Below are 11,830 nucleotides of genomic sequence, written 5' to 3'. Positions count from 1 at the left end.
CTGCTCTAATGCTTAATTTAATATACAACAAGTGAATCAAAAACGTAAAGAGAACGCGGGGGAAAGAAGCCTGAAGCGACCTCGCAGGCCGCGGCATGTTGGTTCCTGGGGGGGGAAAGGCCTCCGAAGGACCCCTGCTTTTGGGACAACGCGAGAACATGTTGACGCTTGCGTGGCTGTAACACAAAGTCCAACAAGAAGAACAGAAAATAACCCCCGTGGGCCGATGAATGAATAATTCCTCTCTAAACCTGAGCATCGTTGGTCCTCGTGGGTCTAAACAAGCTGACGTGAAACATGACAACGGCTTCCTGAGGTGTCCGTAGTGTAAGCCAACGCTCCACTACATGGCTGCTTATCGTTGCAGTAACCCAAGTCTTTAACTGCTCCTGTGTGTGTGTGTGTGTGTGTGTGTTTTCGTGGCTTTCCATCGATATTTAATGCAAACGGTTAAATAATGAAGGTGAAAAGGCAGCGCGCCAGCGGCACCAGAGTCAGCTCGAGATCAGCACACAGGGGCACCAAGAGGTTAGATGAGGAGGAGGAGGAGGAGGAGGGAACATCTGCAGAAGCTTGACGCCTGTCACCGGACTCGCCGGCAACAACAACAACAACAACAACAACAACAACAGCGCATTGGATACGAAACGATGGCGTTTTAAAGCCGCGTGGGGTCAAAAAGAGCATCTTTATTCTCCATTATTGAACCAGAATGCACTCAACTGAGTGCACGAGTAGATGAATGGCTGAAGGAAAGCGAGGGAGGGGGGGGTGGGGGTGGGGGGGGGCAGTGGGAGGAATGGAGGGCACACTTCATTTCTGGCACAGAGCTGCTGCTTTGTTTTGGCCCAAGGGTCCTGTTGTTGGGTAGCGTTCAGTTTCTGTTTTTGTGACATGTCTCTGCGCGTGTCTCTGTGCGTGTGTGTGTGTGTGTGTGTGTGTGCGTGTGTGTGTGTGTGTGTGTGTGTGTGGGTTCTGTTTAGGGATTTTAGCAGTTGCAATTCTCCAAAAGAGCAGTTGCCTTGAAGCAATATGTGCACATTTTCTATCTTCCACCGCGGCCCTCTCCATCCTCACTCTGCGATATCATTGGAACGAGTGGGTGGTGTGTGTGTGTGTGTGTGTGTGTGTGTGTGTGTGTGTGTGGTATCATCGCAGTGAGTGGGTGGTGTAACCGAAGAGAGGAAATTGTGTGGGAGTGAAGTACCATTGAGGTGCACATGATTTGTGTGAGTTTGGTGTTAATTATAATCTCTCCTGTCAGTGCAGGTTTTCGACCATAGCGAGTGAAGCGGAATGGAGGGGAACGTCCACACGACAGAGGGTCACGTGACCACCGACCGGGTCACGTTGGCGTCTCACATCAACATCTCGGTGCAGGTCGAACGTGGGGTCGCTGCCTTCAAAAAGGGCCTCCAGAAAATTCCTTTCAAATTTGGCCAAAAACATCCACCTGGCAAATGTTACATTATTTAGGTCACTGTCACAAGTTTTTTTTAATTTTTTTAATTTCATAACTGAAATGTTTATCGCGATCATTTAATTGACACCATGTCTCTTGAGGATAATTGCAGACATTTCGTATGTAAACTACAGCTCAATGCATCTGATCTCAACAGCAGGATAAAAATATCTTTGCTCTTATTCAAAACTGAGGTTACCAAACGTCTTCATGCATGTGTGACCTCACTTCCCTGTTGTGAGTTATGTTATGCAAACGCTCTTTAACAAACAACCTCGTCTCTTTGAATCAGTCCACGTTACAGACTAGTGAGTTTAATATAAGCCAAACGTGTGAATGTAATGTCATCACTTACTTCACCAAGAATCTGCATTAATAAGACAGTAATAATAACGGTAATAACAGCAGAATGTAGTCTCACACACACACACACACACACACACACACACACACACACTCAGTGTGTGATGGCGTGTATTTTTAGCCCGCTGGGTGCCTCCCGCCTGTCAGTGGCGCTGACATTGATCGGGGGGGCGATGATGACATGCATCGGAGAGAGTGGCGCCGTGCTCCCCCTGCTTCGTCTCGTTATTTTCTACCAAATCTGAGCACGAGGGGAGCGGGGGGGGGACGGGGGGGGGTCAGGGGGGGTAGGGATGCAAACCCAGGTACTACGACTCGGTTCAGTGAATTCCACGCCGAACCCAGGTGTCCTTCAGGCGTTGAGAAGGTTTCCCTCGCCAGGACACGCGGGCGCCACCCGTCTTCGCATTAACCCCTCCCTCCCCCTCCCCCCCCCCCCACGTGAAAGCTCTCCACGGGTCAAGCGCGAGCGCCTCGCCTGGTCGGATGACAGAGAGCGGCCTCGGCGGTTGGAGAGGTGTCAGGTGACGCGGCGCTGGCATCGGGTTGGACGGCGTGATGTTCCTCTGAGGAGAAAAGCATTCGTTCACTTTGTGCGCCATTAACGAGCAGAAATGAGCTTCATTTCGGTGTGAATTCCAACAGAATCACGTGACCACCTCTCTCTCTCTCTCTCTCTCTCTCTCCCTCCCTCTCTCTCTCTAGCTTTTGACTGGTGTATAATTCGATCTCCGCCGATTCCCTTGAAGCTCCTCACTGGTGTGATTTTAACGAGGCGTTCCATGCAGAATGAACATTGTGTTTGGTGCACATGTAAAGCTTCTCTCTCTCTCTCTCTCTCTCTCTCTCTCTCTCTCTCTCTCTCTCTCCCCCCACAGTGTGCTGCTTCGTGGTGCACAAACGCTGCCATGAGTTCGTCACCTTCTCCTGTCCTGGTGCCGATAAAGGACCCGCATCAGATGTGAGTAGCACCACGTCAAATGCTGCTGGGTGGGCTTCAGCTCTTCGGTTACGTGGAACACAAGGAGAATGTTTGTTGCATTTGGTACTTTGATTTATTCAAATGATCACATGAGGCTACGGCTGTGATAATGAGGGATAATATACAGACGTTTATTTACTACAGTGAATTTCTATTTTTATTTCTGTATCATTTTGAAAAATATCTCTTTCCCCTTTCGAGATACCAACGATTAAACCTCCACAGCATCATACACATTGGTTATTTGTTCTAGTGCTTTGTATGAGCCACCTATTAAACACACACAGGCCTTCAGGAGGTCAAAGGTCGCGCTTGTCCTTTCATTTTTAATTGTTTTAAGCCTCAGCAGGAGGTGTCTTAAAGTGGAACTCCTTGATCATCATCTCATTCCCTCTCTTAGGAGAGTCTGTGTGTCTCCTCATCTTAAAAGGCAAAACCTCCTCGCTAACCCCCACCAGCTTCCTGAGGGGGGGGGGGCTCTAGGTTCCTCCGCACTGCCCTTTTCGGTCCCGACAAGGACACTTAGCGAGCCGCCTCCGGAGCCAACGCCGTCCCTCCGTATGACTGACGCGTCCCCCGCCGCCTCTGCCCTCCACTTAGCGTGTCTCACCAGGCGCCTCGGCCCCCTCCTCTGTCTTCTGGCCCCCTCCCTACATGAGCGCGTCACCCGTCTCTCTTAGGGTCGGGGGGGGGGGGGGGGGTGAGAAGACGGACCAGAGCCGCTCGTTAATTCAAATCGCTCCACTTTGTGCGTCACGGCTGCTAAACTGTGGGTCCGCGGGGGGGTCGGGGGGGGGGGGGGGGGGGGGGCGAGCGGCAACTCTGCTGCGTCGGCGCCCACGTGCTCGTGCACTAAAGAAAGCGTGGTTACCCATCAGGCCCAGGTGTTAGCCGGAGAGTCACATTAGTCACATTCATTTACCTCCTTCTCCATCTCCTGGAGGCCTTGAACCATGTGACCTTTTCAAAGTCCCCTCACATTTAATTCCACATCTTCTCCCTCTTCCCTGTGAATTCACCCTCCTCCTTGTTCCGCCACTATATTTATACTTCTTTCTTTGGCACACATTTAACCCCCCCCCCCCCCCCCCCCCGCCCGACTCTTTCTCTCCGCGTCTCCACTCCTTTCTGTGCATCCTCTATTTAAATGCCACTCCACCCAGGGGGGAAGGGGGGGGGGGGGGGGGGGCTTGCTCTTAATTACGGGGCCTCAGCGCCCCCGCCCTGTCACTTCCGTAATGAGCTCGTGGTCTTGTGACCTCGATCCCTGCGCAGTGGGAATGTAGGGTGTCTCCACGTTTAAATATAGGAAGGTTCTTAACAGCATGGGGGGGGGGGACACTGAAAAATGTACATCTGCACGTCGCAGACATTTACTCAAATCCAGAAGAGCGAGGTGACGTGCTGACGAGGGTGTTTTCACCCCCGCACACCTGCTGGACTCTGAGAACAAAACATGTCAGTCATTCAAAGCCGGATTACGCAACACCTGTTAAAATAGTTGTTAGCGACGACGAATAGTCGAGTCATTCTGGTAGTTTATATTTTTCTGAAGATTTGGGAGGTTTCATTATTCTTATTTCTCACACCATCCAAACCATCATAACCAGCAGAGTCGTGGCGGACAACAATTACAAGATTCATTGAATAAGAAGAAAATATAATGCATAATGTTTTCATTCAAACGGGTGTCACCTGTCAGTATGCATCAGCCCATCCACGAAGGGTCATCAAGGCAGGAGCTGTCTGTCTAATGAAAAAGCAGAATACAGGTTTATTCCTCCTGCCGGTCCCTCCTCGTCTTCGTCAGCTGTGTTTTAAATGTTTAAAAGAAGAAGTCAATTATAGATCTGGGTTAATAGAATGGCTTCCCTGTGGGAGAGGTCGAGGGATGGGATCCTTAATGAAACCTACATTTCACGCCCGCACTGCTAATGCTATAGAACTGTGTGTGTGTGTGTGTGTGTGTGTGTGTGTGTGTGTGTGTGTGTGTGTGTGTGTGTGTGTGTGTGTGTGTGTGTGTGTGTGTGTGTGTGTGTGTGTGTGTGTGTGTGTGTGTGTGTGTGTGTGTGTGTGAGACACATTATCTTCCTCCTCTCCTCTTCCTCAGCGAAATGCTGCTTTCCGAAGCCGTGTGACTCCTGAGAGGTTCGAACCTTTTCCGCCCGTATGAATCAAAGCTCTGCCGTCACGTGACGAGGGATCTGTCACATGATCGCATTCGCAGGCACATATTTGGGGCTTTAAAGGGTTACGAACCACATGCATCACGTGTGTTTTTAATGTGGCATTTTGAGCTGCAGACATTTTGGACATCCTATCTGCCTGGATGCTATATTTTTTTAATTTTTTTTTACTTGCACATTCAGATACAATGACATACGAAAGCAGCCTGTGCGACCAGATGGTTAAAAACCACGAGGCAACCTCGCAGGGAAGAGGAGGGTTAACAAGGCGATGAAGAGAAGGGATTATTAGCGTGAGGAAACAGGAGAGGAATCCCACTGAGGCACCCTCAGCCCTCTCCTCGCTTCCTTGCTCCCTCTGGGTGATTTTTTTTTTTTTTTTCTTAAATTATTCCTTCTTCACTGCAGTTAGGCCGCCTTTTAAAAACAAATGGCTACTTAAATCAACAAGGTGCCTCGCACACAAACACTAAAACACTAAAACCCTCCCAGAGGAAACACCATTTGTTTCATTGATCCTCACAGCAAACCCCTCGTGTAACACTGCTTTCCACTTTGTTCCATTACCTCGGCGGGGGTGGTGCCATTCAAACCCGCCGGCCTCGCTCCCTGAACCCGGGCCCCCCCCCCCCCCCCCCCCCGCGGTGCCTCCTTTTACTTGTGTGCAAAATCAAAAAAAAAAGATCAAAAAACGTTGGCGGCATAAAGTTCCCGGATCCGACGGACTGCTGGAGTTAGCTATTCCCCCCCCCCCCCCCCGTGTGTGTGTGTGTGTGACACAGCATATGCCGCCCAACGCGCTCGTCGGTCCAATCTCGCCGCGCCATCTGCCTCCGATCGGCCGGGTCCCAGGAAGCGGCGCCGGCGCTGTTCTGAACTTCCTCCAACTGGCGGGAACGATGAAAAAGTACAATACGCAGCAGGAGTCCATTGGAGCAGTGTCTCTCAGAGGACAGAGTCCCCCCCCCCCCCCCTTTTTCCCCATCAGCCTCGCTGGTGCTTTATACTTAGTAGTATAAAGTAGGGGGCATCTGAAGCTGGTGGCTCTGCTTCTGGTTTTCAGAGGTTGGATGCTGAGGATCTGATTGAAATGGAGCTGAACACCGATTGTGACATTCAGTTCCGTGTGAAATCCTTCGCTAGAGGCTCCTACTTGGCTCCACTGGGCCTCTCAGGACTCGGGTTACGGCCAAGTTGACCCGACTGAGGTTCGCTGGGACCAACCGCCATCTTTTCTCTACTGCAGCCCAGAGACAGGTGTATTCTGTCCAGGATTCCAAATAAGAAACCGTGTGATTAGGGGAGAAGGTATTTATGGTCGCATTGAAATGATAGAGATTGGGTTTGAAGCTTCAAACACACACACACAAACACACACACACACAAATACACACACACACACACAGTCACTCAGACTCGACGTTGGTCCGTCCCAGATATGAGGTCGTCACGGCCCCCGAGTCCAGGCTGCTGTGTGTGTGTGTGTGTGTGTGTTTCATCCACTGGAACGGCCCAATGAGCCATGGTTGCAGGTGTCTTGCACACACACACACACACACACACACACACACACACACACACACACACAGAAACAACCCTTGATTCCACCTTAGTTTCATAATTCACAAAATGTTCAGAATTCTGTTTCTTATGTGTAAAACGTTGTTCAGAAACGCATAGACACACGTGCACGCAGGCGCACGTGCACACGCAGACCCACGTGCACACGCAGACCCACGTGCACACGCAGGCCATGGGGCTCTGCAGTCGCTCTAATCTGATGTGAGGAAACAGATTGAGCCGCTCAGACACAAGCTGAGGTTCTAAGCGGACTCTGGTGGTGCTCTCCGAGATGGCAAAGTACACAACACACGTTTCCCCCGCATCATCAAATCAAACCGACTCCATCGCCGCGTTCTGTCGCCCGGGGGGTTGAGAGCAGGAAACACAGATCCCATTATCCGCTACTTTCTCCTCTGCCCACTTTTTGACTTCATTTCTTTGTTTCAGGACCCGAGGGCGAAGCACAAGTTCAAGATCCACACCTACTCCAGCCCGACCTTCTGCGACCACTGTGGCTCTCTGCTGTACGGCCTCCTGCACCAGGGCATGAGATGTGACCGTACGTGCCCAACTCTCCGTTACACAAAGTAAACGCACACTCCGTCATCGGATGGATATCATTTGAAGAGCGCGTGTGTGTGTGTGTGTGTGTGTGTGTGTGTGTGTGTGTGTGTGTGCGTGACTTTCAGACTGTATGATGAACATCCACAAGCGCTGCGTGGCCAACGTGCCCAGCCTGTGCGGGACGGACCACACCGAGAGGAGAGGTCGCCTCCAGATCACCGCCGAGGTCAAGACTAACGTCCTCACCGTTACCAGTAAGTGTCTCCCAGTAACGCTTCTCTCCCCCTCTACTGGTGGACCTGCAGAGGTGGAGGAAGGGGATCTGACAGCAGTTTTCTCCAGTTAGAGGGGTGCAGTGCCTCTTCTGCCCACCAGGTGGCTGTGATGGAATATGCTCTGTTCATGAACGTCCCCTTTTTAATTAATTTGAGAAGAAATATGTCATCTAGGGGTCATGTTTCCCCAGTCGACCTCTCTTAATTTGAGCAACCATGATCCTAGATTTTAATATATTTTTGCGTTTATTTTAGGCTACGAGATCTTAACGTGACATGTGATTCAACCCCTAACCTAAGAAGGGCCCCTGAGGTGCTGCTAAGCTGCTACTCACCTCTCCTGTTGTTCTACATCAGTTTGCACACACTTGGCTGTAAATGGCTGTCGTTGCCATGGTTACGCAATGTCGAAGCGAGTCGACCTTCTGCATAACACAGCAAAACACGACACAATACCAGAATTAAAATTATTGATCACAACTTAATTTGTTGCTCAAACAAGTCTTGGTCTCAGTTGGACCTCGTCTTTTATTAAAATAATGTTGATTAAATGGATATTGATAGGTGGTGGAGAACAGGGACTCCTCTTCTTTGTAGTGTACTTGCAGTACTTTGTCCTCCCTGCAGAGGACAGCAGAGGTTCACATGAACCATGTTCTGCACCCGTTGACTTAACAACACACACGTTGGTGCTAGATGGGTCTAATAATGTGAGTTCATATGTCCATAATCTGATTGAGGATAAAGTCAGTGATCCTCAGCGACTAGATGATCAATGATGATCAATGTTTGAGATCAATGGGCGGACAGAATTTTGTTGATTTATTTTGTTCATGCTACTCAACCCCTGAAACGTGGTTTCCAACGAAATGAAACTGCAGAGTAACTTTTCCAAGATTTTGGAAACGTTTTCTCCCTGTAAGGAAGAAAAAAAAAAAGCATTTTCACCAAAGAAAGACACGAGCGATGTTCCTATATCTGCATATTGATCGTGCTGTGTAATCCCAAAGTCTCCACATGTAAAGTAAAGGGAACTTTTGTAAAGAGATACATGAAGCTCGTTTTAATTTGTACAGGAGTCTTTGTGCAGAAAAAAACGTCGTTTGACTTTGCTAATTTAGCTGTGATAAACCCGTCGTGGCCTCGTTAGCTGTATCGATGACAGGTGAGGAGGAAGGTAAAGTGGCACCGAGGTGTGCAGTACTCACCTCCGCCCACAGGGGGGCAGTGTGGAGCCGGGCGGAAGCTCACTGCTTCATTGCAGTGAGGTGGAGAAAAGAAGAGAGAGAGAAAAAAAAGAGAAGGCCGCCACAGAGAATGAATTGTGGAAATATTCCGAGGCTCTAACGGAGCCGTGAGGCCGGCAAAGATGGCGGCGGCCACGCTGGGGATCGCCAGCGGCTGTGGCTTTAATCCCGCGTGGGAGGAGAGGGACACCGCATACGAGTCACCTCAGGAGGTCCAGGACAGTGCCCCCCCCCACCCCCTCATGCAGGTGGAGGATCTGCCTCAAGGCCTCGCAGCTGCTCCGAAAAGGGACCTGCTGAATCCACCCATGGATGGACCACCAGGAACATCTCGGTGGACTCGGGGGTTTGAACCCCAGCGGCGTTGTTCTGTCCTCTGTCTTTGTCTGAAGGTCACACCACAGCTCGGGGAGGGAGGGGGAGGGGGGGGGCTGAACAAGGAATATTAGATCAGTGGAAGTTTAATGTCAGCCTCAGAGATGTATGCTTTACCAATTAGTCCCGATTAAGCTTTTCTGACTTTTACATCGCTCAAAGTGAATGATTGAATGACTCCAGCAGCCACCATCTCCAGTTGTACTTTAATCAAGTTCAAGCTGAACAAATGTTTAAACTTCTCCTCCGTCCGGACTGAGACAGATTTCCGTGGAGTCGAATTACTTAAAAGACTTTAATAGTTCATCCTCCGGGACTGAAGACGTGTGCTCCTCTGTCTGTGACTCCAAATGCATGAGGTCAAAAAATAAGTTAGACGGAAAAATGTAAAATAAAATTGAACCATATGCTGTGGATGCTTACAAGGATTCATTGATTGCGTAGAAGTTCTTTTCTCTTGGTTTATTCCCCCCGTGTAAACATGGCTTCATGCTCTCATAATGCAGATAAAATACAGAGCACAGACCTTAAAGGAGAGAATGCTTCAGGGCGGGGCTTCCTCATGAGTGACCAATGAGCAACGTCCCGCTGACCAGGTCCTCCTCTTATATGCCGTCTGTGGTCGGTACCGACTGATGGCCCACTGATGGCCCACTGAAGGCCCACTGAAGGCCCACTGAAGCCCGATGCAGAAGAAGGAGAAGTATTGTCAAAACATGACAAAAGCATTACGACCCACCTCACGGCATGGAGAAGAGATGTGACTTTCTAGTTTAATTCCCGTCATTTAGATATGAATTAATTACAACGCCTGGATGTGACACACACGCACACACGCACACACACACACACACACACACTCTTGGCTTGGAATGAACCTCTGCCAACCTGCTAAATGTGAGCTTTTGTTTATTCAGAACTGATCCATTTTAAAGTCTTTTGTTTTTTTTCCTCCCCAGTCAAAGAGGGCAGGAACCTGGTCCCCATGGACCCCAACGGCCTGTCGGACCCCTACGTGAAGCTGAAGCTGATCCCGGATCCCCGCAGCGAGAGCAAGCAGAAGACCAAGACCATCAAGTGCTGCCTCAACCCCACCTGGAACGAGACCTTTAAATTGTACGCCTTACTCACTGGTCTCTCTGTGTGTGTTGGTCCGTCCATTATCTCTTCTCGCGCTCAGACTGAAACGTCTGGGCTCCTCTCGGACTCGCAGAACCTCGCTTCTGGGCCCCGCTTCGGGGTTCTGCGAGACACCAGATTTGCATCTCGGTGTGAACTCGTGTCGTTGTGTTGTTTTCGTTTTGATGCGACAAACCGAAGGTGTCCAACCAAACTGTTTGCTTGTCCTCTCAGCCACCTGAAGGAGTACGACAAGGACCGCCGCCTGTCGGTGGAGGTGTGGGACTGGGACCTGACCAGCCGCAACGACTTCATGGGCTCGCTGTCCTTCGGCATCTCGAGCTCCAGAAACTCGGAGTGGACGGATGGTGAGCTGAGCTGTGGGGGGGGGTGGGGGGGGAGGGAGAGTGAAGGTGACCTTGTTCATTACTGCGCCGCTGGAGAAGTACTTTCTTCTCTTTCTCTCGTTGTGGTGACACTCTGCGCCGAAGCGTCTCTCCACCTCGTCTCTTTATCTCCGCTTCTCCATCTCCACAGCTCCGGCTGTATCTCCCCATCTCCCTCCCTCCCTCCCCTCCCTCCCTCCCTCCCCTGCCTGTCTTTTCGCTGACGCTGCCCCCGTCAGGGTCTTTAATGAAAAAAAAAAAAACTCCCATTTAGAGCAAAGAGAATCAGAGAATGCAGGTTTCCACACCTCCATCTGTGAGAAGCCGCCTCACAGCAGGCCTCCACAGACTTGAGCTCGATCACATGACGGCTCCCGTCTCACTGGCGCTTTCGTTATAAAATGTTGAGGAACACTCGGTAAGAACAAAAACCAGAACAACCGTTAAACACGGGGGGGGGGGGGGGGGGGGTGGGGGGGGGAACGATTTCGGCTTCGGGTTACCGTGAGAATCGTTATGATGCCGCCGGTTGCTAATGAGGCAAAATGGGAAAAAAATGACACGGTATTGATTTTGTTAAACGATAAACCTCTGCGCGGCGTTTTGGGCCCATCTCCCCCCCCCCCCCCCCCCGTCAGGCTTTGCCGGATCCCCGTGAAGTCGAGTGAATTACTGAATAATCAGCTGATTATTCTTTAGGACTTTAAATCAGTGCGCTAACAGTAAGCCGCCGCGGCTAATGGAAGCAGTTAAACGCTTAAATTGTATAAAGTAATTGGGAATTGATTTGCCTGGAAATATTCCCCTCCCCCCCCCCCCCCCCCCTCCCTCTCTCTCTCTCCAGGTTCAAGCTGCTCTCCCAGGAGGAAGGCGAGTACTTCAACGTCCCCGTGGCTCCGGAGGGGGAGGAGGGCAACGAGGAGCTCCGCCAGAAATTTGAGGTGTGCACGTCTAACTGCACATTTATCCTTTGTGTGTGTTTTTTTTTAAATGTGGAAGCAACACAAGGACCCCGTCCTTGTGTTGCTTGTGAATGTGTGTGTGTGTGTGTGTGTGTGTGTGAGAGCGCCTCTCAGGGAGAGCTGTTAGCAGTTGGCAGGCGCACTTGTAGTACCATCCGGTCTGGCACACTGCAGGTGTGTGTGTGTGTGTGTGTGTGTCTGACCAGTACTCCCACTCATTAACACATTTGGCAGAGGAGAGGAGAACCCCGCTCTGCGTGCTTCCTCCTCCTCGTTCTCCTCCACTCCGAGTCCTCCTGAAATGTGTCGATGACGGAGTCGAGTGGACCCGGGTTAGCTTAGCTTA

General features: G+C 50.6%; 1 protein-coding gene across 1 annotated transcript; it reads left to right on the top strand.

Moving 5' to 3' along the window:
- Window positions 1-1,296: 1,296 nt before the first annotated feature.
- LOC119220027 (protein kinase C beta type) lies at window positions 1,297-11,463 on the top strand (the record flags this gene model as incomplete). The annotated part of the gene is given in 8 exon segments (XM_062560304.1): window positions 1,297-1,349; window positions 2,645-2,786; window positions 7,004-7,115; window positions 7,246-7,374; window positions 9,977-10,133; window positions 10,371-10,471; window positions 10,474-10,504; window positions 11,367-11,463. Coding segments are annotated over 8 exon segments (822 nt in total), but the record flags the coding sequence as incomplete, so codon positions are not given.
- Window positions 11,464-11,830: the final 367 nt, after the last annotated feature.

Source organism: Pungitius pungitius, unplaced genomic scaffold, assembly GCF_949316345.1.
Source record: "Pungitius pungitius unplaced genomic scaffold, fPunPun2.1 scaffold_147, whole genome shotgun sequence".
In the NCBI taxonomy this organism is placed as follows: domain Eukaryota; kingdom Metazoa; phylum Chordata; class Actinopteri; order Perciformes; family Gasterosteidae; genus Pungitius; species Pungitius pungitius.
Note: the sequence above shows the minus strand (reverse complement) of the source record. Positions and strands in the feature narration are given on the sequence as shown.